Source organism: Pyrus communis, chromosome 16, assembly GCF_963583255.1.
Source record: "Pyrus communis chromosome 16, drPyrComm1.1, whole genome shotgun sequence".
NCBI classification, from domain to species: domain Eukaryota; kingdom Viridiplantae; phylum Streptophyta; class Magnoliopsida; order Rosales; family Rosaceae; genus Pyrus; species Pyrus communis.
The window spans coordinates 19648372-19674374 of record NC_084818.1 but is presented as its reverse complement, the minus strand read 5'-3'; the positions used below and the strand labels follow the sequence as shown (position 1 = coordinate 19674374).

Below are 26003 nucleotides of genomic sequence, written 5' to 3'. Positions count from 1 at the left end.
ATTCTAATCTTGCATAGGGGTAATAGCCTCTTGAAAGTCAAAAACCTCCATCTTGGTACTTTCCGGTTCGTCTACTTGCACAAAGTTTGATTCAAACTTGTTATGACGAGAATGATATTCAGCTACAACTTTCTAGGGAGCTCAGCAAACACAGGACCAATGGGCCTTTGAATCACAATGATAGCACATGTCTGCATCTATGGTTTCAGGTGCTTTGCCCTTATTCTTGAAGTTTGGGGCCTTGGGAGCGAGGTTAAGGCGCTTCTAAGCTCGGTTTCCTCCCTTAGATGGGCCTTGGCTCTGTTGACCTTGACGAGGTGGCTTCTGGCCGCCTCTACCACGCCTATTTTGGCGTTTGTTTGTGTTATAGTGTGCTTCAGGCACAACAATCACCCTAAGAGGTTGAGCTTGATGCTTTTTCATCAACATCTAATTCTACTTTTCAGCGAGAAGTAAAACAAAGATCAAATCCGAAAACTTAGTGAACTTATGAGCCCTATATTTTTGTTGCAGGACAATATTAGTAGTAGAGAAGGTCGAATATGTGATCCTCTTCGATCAAGGTCTCGTTACAAAACTTGAGAAATGATCGGATTCGACAAAGTTCAGAATTATATTCATTCACAGACTTAAAGTCTTGGAAGCACAAATGCTGCCAGTCATGTCTTGCTTCAGGCAAAAAAGATGTCCTTTTGGTGATCGAAGTGATCAGCTAAAGTGACCCAGAGTGCTCGTGGATCCTCTTCAGTAAGGTACTCGATTTGCAGTGCATCATGAATATGTCTTCGGATGAAGATCATGGCAGTGGCTTTCTGAGCTTCGCCAACTAGGTTGTCCGTCTCATCTTCAATGGTGGGACGTAAAATCATTGCAGTGAGGTGGAGCTTCACATCTTGGACCCACTTAAGGTAGTTTCTTTCAAAGACCTCCAAAGCATGTTCAAATTCGACATGTTCCTACCACAAAATAAATGGACAAGATGCGATTAGTGTAATGGAGAAAAAAAAAATCAATCCATTCACATAGGAGTAGAACATTCAGGTTCTAATAGACATGTATTGGTTTAAATTCGCATGAAAAAGCTTCAAGTTTTCATGGGTGATGTTTTTAAGAAAAACTTCAGGTTTTCAAACAAGGTATGTTTCGAGAAACTTTAGGTTTCAGAATAATTATGAACTTCATGTTCTTATGTTTCTGCAGACAAACACAAATATATATACAGAAATATGTAACAAGAAAATATGCAAATAGAACTTCAGGTCTATAATTATAATGAAATTAATTATTTGGACTTTAGGCCAAATTTAAAGTGTGGGTGAAAAATTATAAAACCCAAAAGTGCCTAAAAAAATAGGCAATTAAACCTCGGGGCCCAAAAATTTGGACCAAAGACCATGGGTGGGCTGAGTGAACTGGTGCCGTACGGTCCAGGCCCAAAACTGGGCTGGGGTAAGCACAGGCCTAAAATGCAGGCAGGCCCAGCATCACAGAAAACGGGATGTAGATGCAAGCCCAAAAACAGAGGCCCAAACATGCTCTGATCTGGTGCTTCGTGGACACATATACCCGGGGGGATGCAATCCTATGTGTTGCAGTACAAGGAAGTCGTAATAGCCACACATGCTGTGATCCTTTGTGGTGTGAGACACGGGAACACCGTGGCCAAAGTAGGCCAATGTTGGGCTGAGAAGAGCTCCAAAGCCCAAAGGGCTGGTGCTCACCGAGAATGGGCCAAGCCCAAGTGGGCTTAGGGTTTGAACTAGACACCCCAGCGTTAGCTAGGTGACCTCGCCGGAAAAGGAGACTGGCGCCACTACTTTAGGAAGTCGTGTCGTGGTGCAACAATCATGAAAAAAAACCATGGATTTGACGACGACCCATAATGGTAAACGGAGAGTAGAGACTCTCAACGTGTTTAGAAAACCTAAAAAAATAAACTCGGAATTTCGATGAAAAACCAATGAGATTTGAACGAATCTTTATCAAAACCCATCGGGGAATGATTTTTAGGTCGTTGGGACGAGGACTGAAGGTCAGGTTTGGGCTACAGGCCCACCTGTGAGGGAGAAGACGCCATGGAAGACAATGGGGTTTTTTTGTGTTTCAGAGTAGGAGCCTATGGCTCTGGCTTCGTGCTCTCACGGCTTGGCTTAGCCACATAGGCTACAGCCCTGGGGCTAGTGGCTTGACGGCTTGGCGGCTCGCCAGCCATGGCTCACATTGTAAAGAAGTTTAGAACGAAACCCTAATCCATATTTTAATAATTTTTTTCTTCAATTTCAGATTAATTCAATGCATATTCATATAAATAATTTAATGCATGGACATATATTTGATGGGTCATGCATTATGGTGAATGTTCATGCTATCAGGGCTACAAAAATATCGAGATAAAAACCATTGTTTTGGAAGAACCTGATTGCGTGATGATATTGGTGAACTGGTTTGATGCATAAAGCTTCCACGTCAGATTCCTAAGCACAACGATAAAAGCGTGCTGATAACGTGTTGTGGCTTATATTTAACTAACATGGGAAAGGGGCTGGCGGCACAGAGAGAGAACAGAGAACGAGATGTGTTTGTAGGGTTATGTAGTGGAAGTTGTTATTCACCCTACTTAGTGCCTTTATTTATAGTAATAAGAGGGAGAAGAAATCCTTCTCCTCCAAGGCATACAAGTCCTAATAGGGAAGAATAACTAGAATCAAATCTAATCTAGGATTTACACAATCACACTTAAACAAGAAGTTTATAACAACAAAAAGTAAATTCGAGAAAAATAAATAAATAAAAGAGCTAACTATGTTTTATATTTTTTTTTTCTCAACCTTCTAATTTTAATTTTTTTGTCAAATAGATAGATAATATTAAATTCGAATTGAAAAGTTTACATCCTCAGCTAAAGTATTAAACATAAAAAGAGGACAAATACAACCCTAATCAAATGAGCCTCCCTTTTTAAGAACAAACGCCGCCACGGAGTTTGCCGCTCTATTTCCTTTTCTCGGCGAGAACACAAACTCCACGAATCGAGCGCTTTCACTCAATATCCAAATATCATGAACTAAACCTTATGCACTAGTGTCAAGTTTCATCTCCTTATTCAACACGCGAATCATCTCATGTGCATCAGACTCAATGATTAAGTCTTGCATTTCTTCCCAATAGGTTTGTGATGATTTTCAAAATAAAGTATGATATTTTAATTTTGTCACATTATATTATAAAATTTTAAGATTATACTATTCATCCAACTATTCAACAAGTCTTTCATAATTTATTGAAAAAATAAAATACAAAATAAAAGTTATTTATTTTCTGTTTAAGTGAGAGTTGCGATCTAGGCGGGTTTAAGCAGACTAGTTAGGCGCCTAGGTAGGTCTAGGCGTAATATTTTAATTTTTCAAATGCCTGGTGATTAATTGGTATGATGGTCAGCCGTGTAGTGCTTGGACAGAGCTTAGGCCACACTAGGCCGGAATTTTTAAAATAGTGCTTGAAAACAAAATACCCCAAATTTACCCCCAAATAGAATTCAAAAAAAAAAAAAAAAAAAAGAAAAAAAAGAAAAAAAGAAAAAAGCGCAAATATTCAAGTGCTTGGTAATTTGGTCCCAATTTCATGTGCATTTCAAAATCCGGAGCTATATATACCCTCTCACATTTCTAGCTCACCCTAATTCTGCTCAATTTCCACCATCTCTGACAGCCTTGAAGAAACACAGCGACATTCAAGCCTTCGTCTTCGGCTTGATCTTCTTCCCGTCGCCGCCGTCTTCGATCGTCTTCGTTCGTCTTCGTTCGTCTTCGTCTTCCCCTTCAAGGTAATTTCAACTTTATTTTTTCAATTTCTGCGTTTGAATTTCCAATTTTTATTTTTGTTTTTGTAAAATTGAGTTTGATTTGTAATAAATGAGTAGATTAAAGTTGATATGTACCTGATCTTGAAAATTTGTTGCCGATTCTGGTGTTTATGTGATTGTTGGAGTTAGATCTTGAATGATCTTACTGATCCGTAATTTCTTTCACTGATCGATCTGTTGAATTGAGATTTTGGAATTTTCTTTGTGTTGGGGCTGTTTGGTTGTCTGATCTGGCCCTTATCTGTTAGGATCTAATGTTGGTGATCTGATTTTTTTAGATCTGCATAGTTTTGTATAAAAAATTAGATAATTATTAGAACTTTGATATGATTGGAAGTCCTTATGTTACTTGTTTAGCAAAAGGATTTGAACTATGATTGTTGAGATTTAAGTCGATGCAAGATTTTGAAATTGACTGAAAGAAATAAAAAAAGGAAGTTAAATAACGGGGATGCATGGACAAATTGATATTGAAAATTATTTGTGTTTTTTTGATATTTATAGGAACTAAATTACTTGTACATTTATCTGATTAGTGAACTAGTGTGGGATGTTGTATTGATTATGTATTTCCATTTGATTCAGGTTTGTTAAAGATGGCCGATGGTGAGGACATTCAACCCCTCGTTTGCGACAATGGAACTGGAATGGTGAAGGTACTGCATCATTTCCTTGCCCCTTTTGAATTTAAGTTAAATCAAAATTTTAATTATACTTGTACCTGAAATGAAGTCTTAGTTATACCATTTTGTGTATTATTATGCATGTAGGCTGGATTTGCTGGTGATGATGCTCCCAGGGCTGTGTTTCCAAGTATTGTTGGTCGCCCACGACACACAGGTGTCATGGTTGGTATGGGTCAGAAGGATGCCTATGTAGGTGATGAAGCACAGTCAAAAAGAGGTATCCTTACCTTGAAGTATCCCATTGAGCACGGTATAGTGAGCAACTGGGATGACATGGAGAAGATCTGGCATCATACTTTCTACAATGAACTTCGTGTTGCTCCTGAAGAGCACCCAGTTCTGCTCACAGAGGCTCCTCTCAATCCTAAGGCCAACAGAGAAAAGATGACCCAAATTATGTTTGAGACCTTCAATGTGCCTGCCATGTATGTTGCCATCCAGGCTGTTCTCTCACTTTATGCCAGTGGTCGTACAACAGGTTCGAATCAATGATTTTCTGAGCATGATTCTTAATATATTTTCCAATTATTCTGGCATTTACTGAGTTCCTCCTTGTACAGGTATTGTGCTGGACTCAGGTGATGGTGTGAGTCACACCGTCCCAATCTACGAAGGTTATGCCCTCCCTCATGCCATCCTTCGTCTGGACCTTGCTGGTCGTGACCTCACAGATGCTTTGATGAAGATTCTCACTGAAAGAGGGTACATGTTCACCACTACTGCTGAACGGGAAATTGTCCGTGATATGAAGGAGAAGCTTGCATATGTTGCCCTTGATTATGAGCAAGAACTTGAGACTGCCAAGAGCAGCTCGTCAGTTGAGAAGAACTATGAGCTTCCTGATGGCCAAGTCATCACAATTGGAGCTGAGAGATTCCGGTGCCCAGAAGTGCTCTTCCAACCATCCCTCATTGGAATGGAAGCTGCTGGCATTCATGAGACTACCTACAACTCTATCATGAAGTGTGATGTGGATATCAGAAAAGACCTATATGGAAACATCGTGCTCAGTGGTGGGTCAACTATGTTCCCTGGTATTGCAGACCGTATGAGCAGGGAGATCACCGCTCTTGCTCCAAGCAGCATGAAGATCAAGGTTGTGGCTCCACCGGAGAGAAAGTACAGTGTCTGGATTGGAGGGTCCATCCTTGCATCCCTCAGTACCTTCCAACAGGTGATGATCGTAAACTTATCTCTAAACCTTGTCAATGATATTTTGAATTCGTATGGTATGTACGTTTTCTTTTTGCTTGAGACTGATAAGATTCTTTTTCTTTTCAATGAATTAGATGTGGATTTCCAAGGGTGAGTACGACGAGTCAGGTCCATCCATTGTCCACAGGAAGTGCTTCTGAGTTCTCCAAATGGTTTTGATGGTGAGCTATTTTTCAATTTAGTTGGATTTTTGTGTCGTGTCACGTGAAGTCAGTTTGGTTGGCAACGATGTGTTGAGGTGGGGTCACTCGAGGACGGGGTAGATTCAGATGTTGACTTCTCATCCATGCGAGAGATTTTGCTTGCAATGGCAAATGGTTCTATGTATATGTGGTGGGCAGAAAATCAGTCCAAAACCATCCTCGCCTTGCCTAATCATTGGTTCAACCATCTATTTCAGTAGGATGTTTGTAGCAGGAGAGTGATTGGGATGCTTTTCTTCGTCTTCCTTTTATTTCACTTTTGTTCTATATTTGACGGTCTTTTTTCATCCGGGAACATTAATATTAATAGTTTTTATTGTATCTGAAAGTTTATTGTAGCGTCAGTTTGTGGTCGAAAACTGGTATGCAAATTTATATTTAAATACTGGCTTGAAAGCTTGGGAGGAATCTGTTTTTCTCTTATGTGCTTGCATTTGTTATTTCTTTGAAGGTTTGTCTTGTTGGCTTTTTGTTAGTTTGTCAGGGAATCGTAGGCCTCAAATGTTTTATATGGCATGGCATTTGCCAATTGTATGCGAGGCCTGCCACTTCCTCTTTATTTTCGATATACGGTCTTTAATAATGTTGTATTTTAGAAAGAAACGCTTCGAACTCGAGGCGTCATAATAAGTCTGATGCATCGTATTCTTTTATTTTCCTCGCTACAATCGGATGTCTCCAAGGTAGACCTGGCAAACGGGTCGTGTCTGTCGTGTTCGTGTCGTTTTCGTGTAACACCTGTTATCTTAACGGGTCGTGTCGTGTCACACCCGTTATCTTAACGGGTCCTTAACAGGTCGTGTCACTTTACCCAACGGGTAAAGTGACCCGACCCGTTATGACCCGTTAAGAAAAAAATATATTTTTTTTTTAAATTTGCACATACCACACATTGCGACATAAATATTACTTGAAAACATTAAAACATTTCTCGTTCAAGTACTATATCTACACTCGAAAATGAAAGCCTAATAAAAAAAATAATACATACACTACTAATCTATTACAAATATTAAATGTGCAAGGATAAAGAGTTTTTGTTTTTAAGATTGACTAACACTTAGAGTTTATTTATACTTTTATTAAGTATAACATAAGATTTTGTAGTATCCACTTGTGTAAATATTTTAAATTGAAGATCGAATTCATTCATTGTATTCATATAGGGTCAAGGAGTGTAGTTATAAAAAATCATCAAAATCGGAGTTAAAATAACCGTTAAATCGTGATTTTTCGTTTATAACCGTTGAAAAGCTTTGTCCCGTTACTTGATCTCTGAATGTTTTTTTTTTTGTGATTTTTTGCTGATGTGATCTCCAAGCATATACAAACAATTTTGACGGTTTGGATCGTTGAAATTAGTTTTGGAGAATTCGTAAAACGATAGATTGACTAACACTTAGAGTTTATTTATACTTTTATTAAGTATAACATAAGATTTTGTGGTATCCACTTGTGTAAATATTTTAAATTGAAGATCGAATTCATTCATTGTATTCATATAGGGTCAAGGAGTGTAGTTATAAAAAATCATCAAAATCGGAGTTAAAATAACCGTTAAATCGTGATTTTTCATTTATAACCGTTGAAAAGCTTTGTCCCGTTACTTGATCTCTAAATGTTTTTTTTTTGTGATTTTTTGCTGATGTGATCTCCAAGCATATACAAACAATTTTGACGGTTTGGATCGTTGAAATTAGTTTTGGAGAATTCGTAAAACGATAGATTGACTAACGCTTAGAGTTTATTTATACTTTTATTAAGTATAACATAAGATTTTGTGGTATCCACTTGTGTAAATATTTTAAATTGAAGATCGAATTCATTCATTGTATTCATATAGGGTCAAGGAGTGTAGTTATAAAAAATCATCAAAATCGGAGTTAAAATAACCGTTAAATCGTGATTTTTCGTTTATAACCGTTGAAAAGCTTTGTCCCGTTACTTGATCTCTGAATGTTTTTTTTTTGTGATTTTTTGTTGATGTGATCTCCAAGAATATACAAACAATTTTGACGGTTTGGATCGTTGAAATTAGTTTTGGAGAATTCGTAAAACGATAGATTGACTAACACTTAGAGTTTATTTATACTTTTATTAAGTATAACATAAGATTTTGTGGTATCCACTTGTGTAAATATTTTAAATTGAAGATCGAATTCATTCATTGTATTCATATAGGGTCAAGGAGTGTAGTTATAAAAAATCATCAAAATCGGAGTTAAAATAACCGTTAAATCGTGATTTTTCATTTATAACCGTTGAAAAGCTTTGTCTCGTACTTGATCTCTGAATGTTTTTTTTTTGTGATTTTTTGCTGATGTGATCTCCAAGCATATACAAACAATTTTGACGGTTTGGATCGTTGAAATTAGTTTTGGAGAATTCGTAAAACGATAGATTGACTAACGCTTAGAGTTTATTTATACTTTTATTAAGTATAACATAAGATTTTGTGGTATCCACTTGTGTAAATATTTTAAATTGAAGATCGAATTCATTCATTGTATTCATATAGGGTCAAGGAGTGTAGTTATAAAAAATCATCAAAATCGGAGTTAAAATAACCGTTAAATCGTGATTTTTTGTTTATAACCGTTGAAAAGCTTTGTCCCGTTACTTGATCTCTGAATGTTTTTTTTTTGTGATTTTTTGCTGATGTGATCTCCAAGCATATACAAACAATTTTGACGGTTTGGATCGTTGAAATTAGTTTTGGAGAATTCGTAAAACGATAGATTGACTAACACTTAGAGTTTATTTATACTTTTATTAAGTATAACATAAGATTTTGTGGTATCCACTTGTGTAAATATTTTAAATTGAAGATCGAATTCATTCATTGTATTCATATAGGGTCAAGGAGTGTAGTTATAAAAAATCATCAAAATCGGAGTTAAAATAACCGTTAAATCGTGATTTTTCGTTTATAACCGTTGAAAAGCTTTGTCCCGTTACTTGATCTCTGAATGTTTTTTTTTTGTGATTTTTTGCTGATGTGATCTCCAAGCATATACAAACAATTTTGACGGTTTGGATCGTTGAAATTAGTTTTGGAGAATTCGTAAAACGATAGATTGACTAACACTTAGAGTTTATTTATACTTTTATTAAGTATAACATAAGATTTTGTGGTATCCACTTGTGTAAATATTTTAAATTGAAGATCGAATTCATTCATTGTATTCATATAGGGTCAAGGAGTGTAGTTATAAAAAATCATCAAAATTGGAGTTAAAATAACCGTTAAATCGTGATTTTTCGTTTATAACCGTTGAAAAGCTTTGTCCCGTTACTTGATCTCTGAATGTTTTTTTTTTGTGATTTTTTGCTGATGTGATCTCCAAGCATATACAAACAATTTTGACGGTTTGGATCGTTGAAATTAGTTTTGGAGAATTCGTAAAACGATAGATTGACTAACACTTAGAGTTTATTTATACTTTTATTAAGTATAACATAAGATTTTGTGGTATCCACTTGTGTAAATATTTTAAATTGAATATCGAATTCATTCATTGTATTCATATAGGGTCAAGGAGTGTAGTTATAAAAAATCATCAAAATCGGAGTTAAAATAACCGTTAAATCGTGATTTTTCATTTATAACCGTTGAAAAGCTTTGTCCCGTTTACTTGATCTCTGAATGTTTTTTTTTTGTGATTTTTTGCTGATGTGATCTCCAAGCATATACAAACAATTTTGACGGTTTGGATCGTTGAAATTAGTTTTGGAGAATTCGTAAAACGATAGATTGACTAACACTTAGAGTTTATTTATACTTAGATTCACCACTTCTATTAATTTTCATTTTTCCCTCTCTTTTTTGTTTCCTTTTCAACTTTTTCTTATCATTTTCACTTTTCCCTCCAACATCTTTCCCTAATTGAATTCCCTCACTTTTTTGTTTTATTTTCAACTTTTCTTAACATTTTCATTTTCCCTCAATTTTTTTTTTCAAAAAGGGCGGCAAGTTGGCAAATGGCAATGGCAAGAAATTGATTATTGAAATTTGAGAATGGAAACAAATCACATATGAGCCCTGATGCATCAAATTTCAATGGATGCAAAATCATGCAAATATGCAATGCATGATCATGCATATTAAATTATTAATTAATAATTATTATAGTTTTTATAAAATTTAATATATATATATATATAATTAGTATAGATAGACTTAATATTTTGGGGGTATAATTATTATAGTATATATAATTATTATAATTATTATAAATTTTATAGTTAATTTAATATATATATATATATTTATTATAATTTTTAGGGGTATAAAATTGTAAAATTAATGTATAAAATTATTACAGTATTTTTTGAGGGTTATAAAATTATAAAAATAATATTCTGCTTATCGTGTATTGTGTTTACCCACGTGTATACCCGACCCAACCCGTTATCTTAACAGGTGCTTATCGGGTTACCCGATAAGACCCGATTCGTTATCGTGTCGACCCAAACACCTGTTAATTTCGTGTCGTGTCGTGTCGGGTTATCAGGTCGTGTCAGAAATTGCCAGGTCTACTCCAAGGGTTCGATTAGTCTGATTTTTTTTGTAACGAATAAGGTTATGCTATTGAAATAAAGGTACGAGCGAGCTCCACAAAGGTATCCCTCATTTGAATGGGAGTATTAAAAGGCTTAATCCTTGATCAACCAGAATCAAGACAATTGGTACTAACATAACTCATTTCGGGTTCAATGACGGTATGCCATTTCCTTGAGTCAGTGTCATGCATAGGCTGAGGGTAGTCACAATGATCATCTCTTTAATTTGCCTATATTAAGGAGTTGTTACTCTGGGCTATTCGTGGAGTCTAAGCGGCTGTGAAATAAAACAGCAGAGTGTTTGGTAAACTTTTTTGTAAAAGTGCTTTTGAAAAAAAAAAAAAAACAGTATTATAATGTTTGGTAAACTTTTATGTAAAACAGATGTGAAAAAAAGTCGATTTTTTAAAGCTGGGTTTTGCAGCTTCTTGTTTTTGGCTTTTTTTCATCCAAAACTGTGAAAAAAAGTTGAAGCTGAATGTTTACCAAACACAAAAACAACTCTTAGCTTTTTTTGATACCAACTTTTTTCAAAATTACCTCAGTACCAAACCAGGTCTAAATCATATCTAATTAGATTTCGTTCTTCTCCCATCGGAGAATTACCATGTTCATATGATGTCACTTTCCCTTGTTACTTTCAACGCAACTCTTTTAAAGTATTCTTGTTCAATGATCGAATTTAGGGAGACTTGCACACTTTTGAGGCTTTATTCATCTACTTGTACTCTTGAATTCTTTGTAAAGTTTTGCAAATGATTCAGAATCAGGTTTGTTAGTTGTAAAATACACAATAGCCCAACCGATGAATGTCATGAATCATGAGACACCTTACGTTGATGTGATGGACATAATCCACTAGCACCGAAGTGGCCACATTGAAAATTATGTGTTGGCTAATGTATTCAAGTTCTAGGTGTCACGTCTTAGCAGAGTTAATCACTAGGGGAGGGAAAAAACAACTGATGAACCGAAAAATTGAGTGAAAAAATTTAAAAAAAAACAAAAAAACCTCGAGTTGACCAAATCGGTCAAACAGGTAACAAAACCGAACCGAACTGGTCTATTTCGGTCCAATTCTCAATTTTGTACTCTTCAACAACGAAATAAACCGAATGAACAGGTTTTGTAGAAATATGTTTATAGGCCCGACTACAAGCAAAACTATTAGTATAGGTCCAACTACAAGACCAAACCTTTAGGTCCTCTCCAATTAAAGGGCATTTGGTCAATATAAGCTCCAAAATTAAACAAAACAGTAATATAAGCTCCGAAATTAAACAAAACAGTACCAACAAACAGGCATTTTGAAAATGGGTGTACCTCAACTCCTAGAAAGGCTAAAAAGTGTCCAACTCCTGGGCACTGGGGATTTTTTTTTTTCTTCGTAGGATCCACTACTTGATGACATGGTGAAGTACTTGGTCATACTAAAAAGTAATAAAAATAAGGATGTGCTATCCACACAACTCTTTTTAGAGTATTTCAATGGGAGCTTTTATCTTCCATGAGACTGCTACATTTTAAGCCTTAGTGAGAAATTTCATCCTCAATGAGCCGAAAAATTGGGCTTGATCCACCACTGAGGCCATCAATTTCCTTTCTTGGATAACATAAAATTGGGCTACGTCTAGCCCCAAAAAGCAGTGGGTCCTACAAAAGAAGTAGCAACCCATGTGAGCAAAATTCTACCACTCTTCCTCCACTTGCGAATACACTTATACTCTCATTTTATTCTTTTTAAATTTTGTTTTTCTTACATATTTTTCTTACAATTTTGGCTAATATATATAAAGCCGGAGGCTCAATTTGATGTCACCGGCTTTGACAAAAAAAATTGGACGAAACTGGCCCTTAGCCAAAAAAATTCAAAACCTGCCCAAATTAATATATCAAATCATGTAAGGGTAAGTTGGTAATTTGGTCATCATAAAATATAATATAAATATAAATGGGGAGACAGAAAAAAATAAAAAAAATGAAAAGGAAGAGAGAAAAGAATAAACAAATGACAAATTTGATGGTGCCTACGTGAAATAAGAAAAATCATGAATATTGTGTTCAAAACATCTTAAGAGATGTGTAGCACAGGTGATAAAAAAAGAAAATAACGAAATAAAAAAAATATTGAAGCAATTCACGCATATAAATACATTTAAAATGTTTAAGTCGCGTATAGCACGCTGTGATTCAAAAAATGCCTTTTGCACGAAGTTGTTTATTAAATATTATTTCTCAATTTTTATGACACGCCCCGACCGAGATTAGGGAGTGCTGGCCGTCACACGAAGGTGACGTAACCATGTGCACGTGCGGAAGCTAATAGAGTAGTAATAAAAAGTACGAATAATTAAAAACTAGCATACAAAGTACTAAAACAAGTGCTAGCGTAAGTGAAACACAAATTCAGAGCAGGTCTACAGCAGGTCTACAGCAGTCCAAAAGAAAAGATGCGACAATAGTACACCCGAAGGTGACCCTACGCTGGTGAGTATCTGTCAGAAATGCCGGAAAAGCCCTCTGGGAAACCACCGAAACTGCTAATCAACTAGAACCTGGAGGGGCGCAAAACAAAAGCGTGAGTGGGCAAAAACAAATCTTTTCGAAAACCATTTAGTAAAATACATTCTAACCCCTCGCCGTAAAACCTGTATACTTCCCAGAAAATAACATATATACGTATGTATAGATATGCCAAACATGCTCAAGGGTATGCCACTCATGCTCAAGAATTGAAGGAAGATTTGTGAAAAACAAGTTCATTTGAGCAACATCAACAACATGCAATTAACAATTAAAAGGCGGAATCATGTTTATATGCACTCAAAAACAAAACTTAACCCATGAACTTCAAAGCCTAGTAGATAGGTGAACCAAGACTCAACTCAAAACAAAGTGAGTTGAGAAATCAATACCTTTGTAGATTCCTCTTTGCATAAGCAAAGGCTAATCACTCAAAGAGAGGGCCTTCATTCCTTGCATCTTAGATCCATGGATTTGGATGGATGAAAAGGTTTCTCCAAGTTCCCAAAATTGAAAACCTCTAAGTCTCCACACCAAGGCATATTGTAGAAGAAATGAGTGACCTTGGAGGAGTTTGATTGCTAGATGATCCCTCCAAGGTGGCTGAAATTTTAGAGAGAAAGGAGAGCTTGTGTTCTCATCCTTTCCCCAAAAATTACCCTTAATGAATTTTGGCTATAAAGTCATACTTATTCCTTAATTCATTTGAGTGGCAAACTTGTAAATAAGTCCAAAACCACTCCTTCTTTAACATGGGATTTATTGGGCTATTTGGGCCTTTGTGAATCATTATTCATTAAGTTGTCACACAACTTAAGTCAATGGACTTGACGTTCGAAGCCCATTGGGCCTTAAGGTCCAAAACTATCCCGTGGTCTTTTAACGAACTTATTCGTTTGATTAATAATCATATTAATTAATCCTTGCCATAAATAATTAAACCATTTAATTATTCTTACTCATCTCCATTGAATCTTCAATCTCTACCTTACACGGTGTACGATCCATTAGGTTCCTTTTAGCGAGGCAGTGGGCGATTCAAACTCTTTCAAATCGATTGTGAATTGAAACTTACTTTCAATTCTCCCGTTAGTGATAATACACTTTTAGGGCTTCCACAAACCATGGTTGACGCCTAGCAGCATGTCATGGTTACCCAAGCTAATCAGAAGAGGTGGAGAACCTATTCAGTTTTAGGATTACAAATGCAATACGGTCTTTCTCTAATACAATACTCTTGACCACATTGTTTGGTTTGATAGTTTATTCATGTCTACTATCCAATGTGAATCTTGTGCTTATATGATTACCTTGAATGTGAACTGGAACGCATTCCAACATCTCATTCATACTCTGGCCAGAGATTCTAAATCATATCATAGAGTATTCTCCCTCAAATAGTTTGAAGGTTAGAGATCCCTTGTTGCGCATTCACTTGCCTTCATGGCTAAGTGGCTTAACCCCAACGATGTCGTGGACACCCTCCTGATGGAGTGACTTTGACATAATCAAAGATTAAGGACCTAACCACAAGACAACTGTGATGCCTCAGGTCAAAAGACTAATTTGCATTATCCCAACCATGAGTTCTCATGTGACATGAATATGAGAACTCTTCGTTGATCGTGTTCAGTGAACTCATTCTCTATTGAGCACCTACGTACTTGTCGTGATGTCACACACACCAATGACTCGAGACTAGTCACTCTCCCTGAGAGAAGACATAGCACGTACTGATCTTAACGGACTGTCAATGCCCAATTGACAATCCTATGATCAGGAACGTTTAGGATGTGTCAACGAAAGAATGGTCTCATGAATCTAACTTCTTTAGATCGCATTCTTCCAATCACATATTCCTTGGACTTATCGTTTAAGCATATAACATTTATACGAGACGGCTCAAACAATAATGTTTGCCCTTAATATTAAACTATATTAGTTTAACATGTGAAATGTCCATAAAGTATCATCATATGATTGGTTTTAGGGCACATTTCCAACAAGAATATGCCATGTCAAAACCTCATAATGAAATGCAAGTGCTCAGGTATATCTCATAACGATAACATATAATCTGGCAGCCGGAGTCACCTAACGTGACCTGTACGGCTGCATATAGAGCTCAAATCTCAAACTCAATAACTGAACCTGCCCACAAGTCGGAACCACCTAAAGTGGTCTGTACAACAGGCCTGGGTGTAATACATATATACGCTCTAGTGCTACGATCACGTGAAGACTGTGCGAATAATTGCGGGACACCTACGAGTCGGAACCACCTAAAGTGGTCTGTACGATAGGACTGTGCACCTAACTTGGATCCAAGCTGAGCGTGTGGTGCGGGAGGTGAACATCACGTGAAGGACTGTGCCCTACTCTGGGCGGGAGCACTAACACCGGGGGTGCAGGTTATGAGCTCTCTAAGCATCTCAAACCACTACTGAAATATAAACATGAATAACACTTACCTGGCACTTACCTGTGCGTCCACAGCACCCAATATGCATATGTATGTGTATGCAACTAATAATGCGACTAAGGGTGCATAATCAATAATAATAATATGCATGGCATAAAACAATTAACCCTTATTACTCAATTTCTGGGAAAATAATTGTATATAGGTATATACGGAAAACAAAAGCCCACTCACTGGTATGTGGAAGGGTCGTAGCCCCCCTGCCTCGAGTGACCACGCTCGTCCTCGGGATACGTATCACCTATATGCGAAACAACTATAAAAACGTCAATTTTAAAGCACATAACCAACTTCTCGTAATAACTTCTCATACATTGCTCAAATTGGACAAATGAATATACCAACGTGCTCTACACAACCTCAGGATCACACCCATATTTTTAGAAAAATTTTCCTCCGCCGCACGCGCCGGCCATGCATAGGCACTATTGATGTATTATTCCTTCCTAATGCTAGAATATATTTAGTATAATGGCACAAGCAAGGGTGTCGAATCCTCAGGGACTAATTGGACCTATGTAATTACTTGTTTTGCAAGAACTCTATGAAATGAATCAAACTAAACAGAATAGGCAGATTTGTTGTTGTAACTTGAAAGTATAAGAAAGTGAAGTAAACACAAATAAATGACTCAACAACTAATAAAATGAGATAGTACCAATGGAGATGAAGCTAGGGATTCGGTTTCACCATTGCTAAACCAAGTCCATGTTTGTTAAGTTAGTTTGTACTCATTCATCTACCTATTTCTTGAGTTTGTTTCACTTGGACATGATCAACCATATGATGTGTGGATTTGATCAAATGTCTCTAATCATGAACCTAGTTGTGATGTGCAACTTTGGTTCATAATCAAGAGTATGTAATGCACAAGAAACTTTCATAAAACCAAAGGGAATAACTCGGCAGGATGTTTGCTAAACATTCCCTTCATTCATTCACATATCTACCAAGATTATGCATGATGTGTGTTTTAATCTTGGCTACACAACTTAGTGATTAATTCAAATGATGATCAAACATTAAAATCAACAAACTAAGTCACCATTAAATCAGAGAATGAAACAAGAAATAGATGGACAAATTGAGCATTCTAACTTAATTACATGGCAAACTTTGCAAGGTTACATCGAATCCCTAGAGGAGGATTAGTTACAATTCATGTTTACAAAAGATTTAACATAAAAATATAAAACATGAATGAACATAGAATTAATAAGAAGAAACCCTTGAAGCAAAACTGATGTTGAATTCCTTGAAGAGTGCCTTCGGTGTTGGTTTTCCAAATGTGGTGCGGATGAAGGTAGATTGGTTATGGTTGAATGGTTTCTGCCCTTGGGACAGAAATGGACAGAAAATGAAGTGAAATGGGAGAAGTTATGCGTGTGTAATGGACTGAGTGAAGAAGAAAAATGCGGAACCCCTGTTGTGTGAAGTGAGACTTGTTTTATAGAAAGGAATGTGGCTCCAACACTCAGATTGGATCTCCCTCTGCACAAGTGAGATGGAATAGCATAAAATGAGCTGGAATTGATGGGTTTCTGAGGTAGTGGATGCATGGCATGGACAAGATCTGCAAGTATGTGTTAATGTATTCAAAGAAGCATGTGCCCTTGCTTCAACAAGTGAGTGGAACCTGCAAAGGTGAATTGGCCATTTGAAATTGTTTGTACAAATCTGGAAAGGGGAAGAAAGCACACGGCATGGACAAAGGGGGCTGGAATCACATGGAATGATGGGATGAAATGGATTTCTGAAATGATGGCTGCAAGGAGTGGACATGATCTGCAGGTATGTGGTTTGTTTAATCAAAATGCATGTGGATTTCTGCAAAGATGAAGTGGAGAAGGGAAATGGAATGCACGGTCAGATTGTGAATCATCCATGTGAATGTGGCTGAGTGGATTAAGTGATGGAAGTGGATGTTTTTGGCGCAAAAGGGAGATGGACAAGTAGTGGAATGCACGGCACAAGGTGTGAGAAATCTGATTTGGTGCTAGAAGTGCATAAAATGATGGGATGACATGAGAATGCACGGCCAAGGTTGTGAACATGCATGTGAATGCATGTTTTGGTGTTGGAACCACATAGCTGACTTCAATGTTTTTGCCTTGTTTAGAATCACCCAATATGGCCGAATTGCATCTCTTAACACTTCACATCTTTTCTGGAATGTTTTTACTTCATTTGCCTTCCCATTGATCCAAATTCCCACTTGGCTGCACACTAACACCAAATAATGTAAAATGCAACTAGTTTAATCCAAAACAATCACAAAGACGCCAAATAAGGAAGATATAAATGCATGCAAAATGTGACTTATCAAATACCCCCAAACCTGGTTTTTGCTAGTCCTCGAGCAAACTTAAAACTAAAACACACCAACACAAACATCTAACTAAACCACTTTCGCTGGCTAAACGATTGCACTGAGCATGTGCAACAAGCCTTTGAACCCCTAGGTGTCCCTAGTTGGAGGAGTTGTGTCTCCTGAGGGCTTACAGTGATGACACCCACAAACATCTACCAAATCTGCAAACAACTTGGTTACTACAAGCTTTAAACAAACTAATAAGAACCAATGAAGATTTTGTTTTACATTCAAACTCAAAATTTTTCCACTCCAAAGAATCGTATCAATTGTAACGTATAAAGATATTTCTCCATGTCTTACAACTTCAAGGTCACCATACCCAAATGCTTCAGATAGAATTCGCCTCAACTCTACTCCTCACAGCTTCCACTCAAGTTCTCACTCAGATCTTAAGGTTTAGTCTCTCCACAACATATATGAGTGAAATTATGTAAATGGAATCAAAATTCTCACATATGAAATCTGAAATGGCAGCACAGTTTCTGAGTAGATCTCATGAAATGAATCAAATGCTAAGAATATAGATAACACACACACTTACCATCACCCATGAATACATCCTCAATGATCAGCTAGGTCTTTCTCAAGATTGTAATGCAAGGCTTAGGGTATAGGTTACGAAAGACGTGATATGAAATACTAGAGCTTGGGGCATACCAAGGTGTCTTTGAGGCTCTTCACTGGTATTTGTCTTCTTTTGTTTTTGGCGTCCAGGCCCTATGCTTTATAATGAGGCGATTTGGAATTTGTACCCACTTTGATCCTCTCTTTTTTTTTTTTTTTATTTTTTATTTTTTTATTTTTATTTTTTAGAAACATTTTCAACATAGGTGCCCTCGGTACACGCCACAATCTTGTTCTACAACTCAATCTGCCCTTAGTCTTCATCACATTGGTATTCCCCAAACTATAAGGGATGGCTTGTAATGGGCTAGAATGGGTAGATTATGGTGTGGGAGATGAAAGAATTAGGCTAAAGTGTTTGGCTGCAACAAGGGTGAATGGAGCACACAAATGGGTAGGATTTAAGCCTTTTAGTAGTTAAACATGCATAGCCTAACATCATCTCATTGAGTTCATTCATGAATGATACCAAACACATGGTATCTGCAAAGGAGAATGATTCTTAGTATCCAAACAAAATAGAAGTAATGAGATCATTTAAAGTGAAATTGAAAGAAAAAGATAGGGGTAGAAACACTTTAAACCCTCTCAAAGAAGTAATTAGGCTCAAAATAACTCACTAGGGTAGTCTCCACTATTCTTCTTCCAGAATTTGAGTATGGTACCTCCATGATCATAATTTCAAGAGTTAAAGCTTTATACATGACAACAAGATGCAACACTTTTTCATAGCAATCCAATCGTTTGTTTTCAAACATAGCCCTCATATACATTCATATTAGTAAGCAAAACACCCTTAACCAAAACTAACATATAAAACAAACACAAAACACAAACTTTCAACACTCTTAACCAAGCTAACACATGAAATAAATACAAAACACAAACCTCCTTCCATCCCACACCCCCAAACCTAATCTAAGCATTGTCCTCGATGCTTAAAATTGTATGCAAAGTAAATAGGCAAAGAATATGGAATGGAAATAATATAAACACAAAATAAGGAAAGACACAAACCACACTAGGTTGCCTCCTAGCAAGCGCTTTATTTAATGTCTAGGCGAGACATGGTAGCTTGTTCATGGTGTGGTAAACTCAAGAAAATCTACAACTTGATACACTGGCTCTTCCTCCACTTTCTCCAAATATGGTTTCAATTGTTGCCCATTGACTTTAAAAGAGGTGCCATTCTTCATGTTCTCTATCTCCACAGCTCCATGGGGAAATGTTTGCAGCACTTTGAATGGTCCCACCCACCTAGACTTCAGTTTTCCTGGAAAAAGTCTCAAACGTGAGTCATACAAAAGTACCTTCATACCTTGGTGAAACTCCTTCCTTAGGATGGCCTTGTCATGATAGAGCTTAGTCCGTTCCTTGTAGATTTTGGCATTCTCATATGCCTCATTTCTAAGCTCTTCCAACTCATTAAGTTGGAGCTTCCTTGCTATTCCAGCATCCTTGTAATCAAAGTTGAACTTCTTGATGGCCCAATATGCACGGTGTTCAAGCTCCATTGGCAAATGACAAGCTTTCCCAAACACAAGGCGATAAGGACTCATGCCAATGGGGGTCTTGTATGCTGTTCTATATGCCCACAGTGCATCATTTAACCTCAATGACCAATCCTTCCTTGTAGGGCTCACAGTCTTCATCAAAATGTTCTTGATCTCCCTATTGCTAATTTCCACTTGTCCTGAGGTTTGAGGATGGTACGGGGTTGCCACTTTGTGGTTGATGTTGTACTTCTTCATCAAGGATTCAAAAGGTTTGTTGCATTAATGGCTGCCACCATCACTAATAATAGCTCTTGGGGTTCCAAACCTACAAAAAATCACATCTTTAAGAAAATTCAACACAACCTTATGATCATTAGTTCTTGTAGCAATGGCTTCAACCCATTTGGATACGTAATCCACTGCCACTAATATGTATAAGTAGCCAAAAGAGGATGGAAATGGTCCCATGAAATCGATTCCCCAAACATCAAAGAGTTCCACCACCAAAATGTTGTTCAATGGCATCTCATTTCTTCGGCTAATGTTCCCCATTTTCTGGCACCTATCACACTTAGAGCAAAAATCAAAAGCATCTTTGAATAAAGTAGGCCAAAAGAAACCAGATTGTAAAACCTTTAGAGATGTCTTTTTGGCACCAAAATGGCCTCCACATGCCAATGTGTGGCTAAATGTTAGGATGCTTTGTTGCTCACTCTCTGGGACACATCTCCTAATGATTTGATCAGGGCAATATTTAAACAAATATGGTTCGTCCCAAACGTAGTGCTTTACCATGGCAAGGAACTTCTTTCTTTCCTGAAAAGAAAGGTCATTTCTCATTATACCACAAGCAAGATAATTAACAAAATCTGCATACCATGGTTCTTTTTCTTGAACAACAAGGAGTTGTTCATCTGGAAATGATTCATTTAGGGGCAAAGGTTGTCCAACTCCATGGTTTTCATTAAGCCTGGACAAATGGTCAGCCACAACATTATCACTGCCCTTCTTATCTCGAATTTCCAAGTCAAACTCTTGTAGTAAGAGTATCCATCTAATCAAGCGTGGTTTAGCATCCTTCTTTGTCATCAAGTACCTAAGGGCTGCATGATCAGAAAACACAATAACTTTAGATCCCACAAGATATGACCTAAACTTTTCTAAGGCAAAAACAACAGCAAGCAACTCCTTTTCAGTTGTGGAATAGTTAAGTTGAGCATCATGCAGAGTCCTGCTTGCATAGTAGATCACATGCGGAAGCTTGTTCACCCTTTGCCCTAAAACTGCACCAATAGCATAGTCAGAGGCATCACACATTAATTCAAAAGGTAACGACCAATCTGGTGCCATAATAATAGGGGCCGAGGTTAGTTCATATTTCAAAGTATTGAATGCATCCATACAAGCCTTATCAAAATGAAATACAACATCTTTAGCTAACAGATTGCATAATGGACGAGTGATCATTGAAAAGTTCTTAATGAAACGACGATAAAAACCCGCATGGCCCAAAAAACTTCTTACTCCCTTCACAGTGGTGGGGGCTACCATATTGGTGATGACGTCAATTTTGGCTTTGTCCACCTCCATTCCTTTGCTAGAGATTACATGTCCCAACACAATTCCTTGTTTCACCATAAATTGGCACTTTTCCCAATTGAGAACCAAATTTGTTTCCTGACATCTTTGAAGTACTAAAGATAGATGGTTAAGACATTCATCAAAAGAGGAACCAAACACTGAGAAGTCATCCATAAATACCTCAATGAATCTTTCTACCATGTCAGAAAAGATGGCCAACATGCATCTTTGAAATGTTGCTGGAGCATTGCAAAGTCCAAAAGGCATTCTCCTGTATGCAAATGTGCCAAAGGGGCAAGTAAATGTTGTTTTCTCTTGATCCTCCGGAGCGATTGCAATTTGATTGTAACCTGAATATCCATCTAGAAAACAATAATGTGAGTAACCTGCCAATCTCTCAAGCATTTGATCTATGAAAGGCATAGGAAAGTAATCTTTTCTAGTGCTAGAATTCAACTTCCTGTAATCGGTGCAAACACGCCAACTGGCCGTGGGCTTTGTGGGCACAAGCTCATTGTTTTCATTCCTCATCACAGTGATTCCCACCTTCTTAGGTACCACTTGAATAGCACTCACCCATTTGCTATCAGAAATGGGATATATGATCCCCACATCTAACAATTTCAACACCTCATTCCTAACAACTTCCTTCATGTGTGGATTAAGCCTTCTTTGTGGTTCACGGCTTGACTTTGCTCCTTCCTCCAAAAAGATCCTATGCATGCACATGGTAGGGCTTATTCCCTTGATATCTGCAATAGACCAACCAAAAGCTGATTTGAACTCTTTTAACACCCTAATTAGTTTATCTTCTTCAATTGGGGTGAGGTCAGAAGCTATGATAACTGGAAGAGTTTCAAATTCAGCTAGATATGCATATTTTAGATGTGGTGGAAGTGGTTTAAGTTCAAGCTTGGGTGCTTTAACAGTAGAAGGAGTTAGATGTGACATTGATGATTCTAAAGGCTCTAAAAGAGGTGAAACATTCAAAGGATATGGTGCCAATGCTTCCAAGGCAGCTACTTCTTCCATGAGTGCATCATCTTCATCAAACTCATCTTGAGATTGACTCAAAACAGTTTGTAATGGTTCATTAGATTGTGCCTGCAAGAACTTAGAGAAAACAAGTGAATCAAGCACATCAATGGCATAACAATCAAGAGAGGAAGAAGGATGAGAAAGAGACTCAAACACTTTGAATTGAACTGTTTCTCCTAACACTGTCATAGTGAGGAGTCCATTTTGCACATCAATGATGGTCTTGGCCGTGGCCATGAAAGGTCTCCCAAGCAATATAGGCAACTCACGATCATGTATAGGAGCTTCTTCCATGTCCAACACTACAAAATCTGCAGGCAAGATTAGTTTATCAACTTGAACTAGAATATCTTCTACTATACCTCTTGGATATTTCACGGATCTGTCTGCAAGTTGTAATGAAATGGTGGTGGCTTTCAAATCTCCCAAACCTAGTTGAAGGTACACTGAATAAGGCATTAAGTTGATGCTAGCACCCAAATCAAGCATCGCCTTCTCTACTTTCTTGTCCCCTATGGTGATGTTGATAGAGAAACTTCCTGGGTCCTTGAGCTTTGGTGGAAGTTTTCTTTGCAAAACTGCACTCACATTCTCGGACACCACTACCTTCTCATGTGGTCCATACTTCCTTTTGTAGCTGTTTAACTCCTTGAAGAACTTCCCATATGCCGGCATGTTCCTAATGACATCAAGCAAAGGTAAGTTAACATTCACTTTGCTTAGTATATCAAAAATTTCCTTAAATGACTTATCCTGCTTGCTCTTAGCAAGTCTTCCAGGGAATGGTATTGGTGGAGTGTATGGTTTCTCGGCCTTATGAAGATTTGGTGCTTCAAATGAGGAAGATACATGGCTTGGTTCCTCATGTGGTTTCTCATTTGGTCCTTGAGTAACACCTGCATTCACATGATCATATTCATTAGTAACTTCATTGCCAACTCTATTATCAATCACCTTACCACTTCTAAGTGTAGTGATTGCTTTGGCTTGCTCTTGGTTCCTTTGGAGTATCACGGGTTGGCTTGGAAACTTCCCAACCTCTCTTTGGTTCAAGGCCTCTGCAATCTGCCCCAATTGTGTCTCCATTTTGGTTAGGGCTGCCGAATGTTGTTGGAGAGTGCTATTTGTGGAATGTTGGAATTGCAAAGTGTTTTGGGCTAACAACTTAACCGTATCCTCAAGGGTAGTGGCAGGTTTTGGTTGGAAAGTTTGGAATTGATTGTTGTTCTTCCATGAAAGGTTGGGATGATCTCTCCAACTCGGGTTATATGTATTGGAATACATATCATTCCTTGGTCTTTGATTGTAAGAATTCATGAGGTTCACTTGCTCCTGAACATACTCGGGATAAGCCTCCCTAGATGGACATTGATGAGTAGGGTGGTTTGGTATGTTGCAAATGGCACACACTTCATTTGCTTTTGGCACCATGTTGAGCACGGATTCAATCTTCCTTTCTAGGTTAGCTACCTGCAACAAAAGATCATGATTAGAGCTTGTTTCATAGACTCCAACTTTCTTACCCCTTAAATCTTTGTGTTGAGCATTAGACCCCAACATCTCATAAATGTTATATGACTCTTGGACATTCTTTTTCTTCAATGCTCCACCTGCTGCATTATCAACAGTTGATTGACATGTTTGGGTTAGTCCATCATAGAAAATTTGCATTTGTAAGTGAAAAGGTAACCCATGGTGTGGACATTGCAACAAAAGGCCTTTAAAGCGCTCCCAACACTCATTGAAAGGTTCTCCATCATCTTGTTTGAAGTTGAAGATTTGTCCCCTTAATATGGCTGCCTTTTGAGTGGAAAAGAACTTCTCCAAGAACTTCTTAGCCACGGCATCCCATGTGGTGAGGGAACCTGGTGTTAGAGTCATCAACCAACTCTTGGCCCTATCTTTCAAGGTGTAAGGAAACACTCTCATCCTCAAATTTGCTTCACTTACTCCCTGCAAAGGTAAACCACTCACAACATTGTAAAACTCTTTAATATGAGCTAAAGGGTCTTCATTAGGTAAGCCATAAAAAGAGGGAAACATATGGAAATGTGAAGATTTAAGATCATAGTTTCTAGCTTCTGTGGGCAGCAAGATGCATGAAGGTGAATTTGGTATGATTGGTTGAGCAAAGTCCTCCAAAGCTCGAAGCTCATCTTCGTTGCCCGCCATCTCTTCTTCTCTTTCCCAATTAAATTGCTCAGATCCTTTACTTGTTGAACTAGGTGAATTCTCTTCCTCTTCTTCACGGATAATGGAGGAACTTGATGGCACAAAGTTGTCCAAAGTGTGGCCCTTTAACCGTTCAATTCTTTGGCCTAACTCAACAAGTCTATTTGACATATACTACCTGAAACAAAATAACACACGTTTGAATGAAAATCAAGAATCTACCTACAATGAAAAGAACAAAATTTAAATAGCAAACAAGCAATTACAAGGGACTGAAATCAGTCCCCGGCAACGGCGCCATTTTTGTTGATGTATTATTCCTTCCTAATGCTAGAATATATTTAGTATAATGGCACAAGCAAGGGTGTCGAATCCTCAGGGACTAATTGGACCTATGTAATTACTTGTTTTGCAAGAACTCTATGAAATGAATCAAACTAAACAGAATAGGCATATTTGTTGTTGTAACTTGAAAGTATAAGAAAGTGAAGTAAACACAAATAAATGACTCAACAACTAATAAAATGAGATAGTACCAATGGAGATGAAGCTAGGGATTCGGTTTCACCATTGCTAAACCAAGTCCATGTTTGTTAAGTTAGTTTGTACTCATTCATCTACCTATTTCTTGAGTTTGTTTCACTTGGACATGATCAACCATATGATGTGTGGATTTGATCAAATGTCTCTAATCATGAACCTAGTTGTGATGTGCAACTTTGGTTCATAATCAAGAGTATGTAATGCACAAGAAACTTTCATAAAACCAAAGGGAATAACTCGGCAGGATGTTTGCTAAACATTCCCTTCATTCATTCACATATCTACCAAGATTATGCATGATGTGTGTTTTAATCTTGGCTACACAACTTAGTGATTAATTCAAATGATGATCAAACATTAAAATCAACACACTAAGTCACCATTAAATCAGAGAATGAAACAAGAAATAGATGGACAAACTGAGCATTCTAACTTAATTACATGGCAAACTTTGCAAGGTTACATCGAATCCCTAGAGGAGGATTAGTTACAATTCATGTTTACAAAAGATTTAACATAAAAATATAAAACATGAATGAACATAGAATTAATAAGAAGAAACCCTTGAAGCAAAACTGATGTTGAATTCCTTGAAGAGTGCCTTCGGTGTTGGTTTTCCAAATGTGGTGCGGATGAAGGTA

The 26003-nt window shown here is 37.3% G+C and overlaps 1 protein-coding gene and 1 non-coding gene across 2 annotated transcripts; both read left to right on the top strand.

Moving 5' to 3' along the window:
- Positions 1 to 3669: 3669 nt before the first annotated feature.
- On the top strand, positions 3670 to 6389 carry LOC137720240 (actin-7). The gene is made up of 5 exons (XM_068459278.1): positions 3670 to 3823; positions 4448 to 4518; positions 4633 to 5026; positions 5109 to 5722; positions 5838 to 6389. The coding sequence occupies exons 2-5, from the start codon at positions 4459 to 4461 to the stop codon at positions 5901 to 5903; spliced, it is 1134 nt and encodes a 377-aa protein (XP_068315379.1). The 5' UTR covers positions 3670 to 3823; positions 4448 to 4458; the 3' UTR covers positions 5904 to 6389.
- Positions 6390 to 24334: 17945 nt separating this feature from the next.
- Positions 24335 to 24445, top strand: LOC137721614 (small nucleolar RNA R71). The gene has a single exon (XR_011066684.1). It is a non-coding gene; the product is annotated as a small nucleolar RNA R71 (small nucleolar RNA).
- The last annotated feature ends 1558 nt before the right edge of the window (positions 24446 to 26003 follow it).

Coding starts and splice junctions, on each gene's coding strand:
- LOC137720240 (XM_068459278.1), top strand. CDS start 4,459: ATGGCCGATGGTGAGGACATTCAACCCCTCGTTTGCGACAATGGAACT. Junction 4,519..4,632: donor ATGGAACTGGAATGGTGAAG/GTACTGCATCAT, acceptor TTATGCATGTAG/GCTGGATTTGCTGGTGATGA. Junction 5,723..5,837: donor CCCTCAGTACCTTCCAACAG/GTGATGATCGTA, acceptor TCAATGAATTAG/ATGTGGATTTCCAAGGGTGA.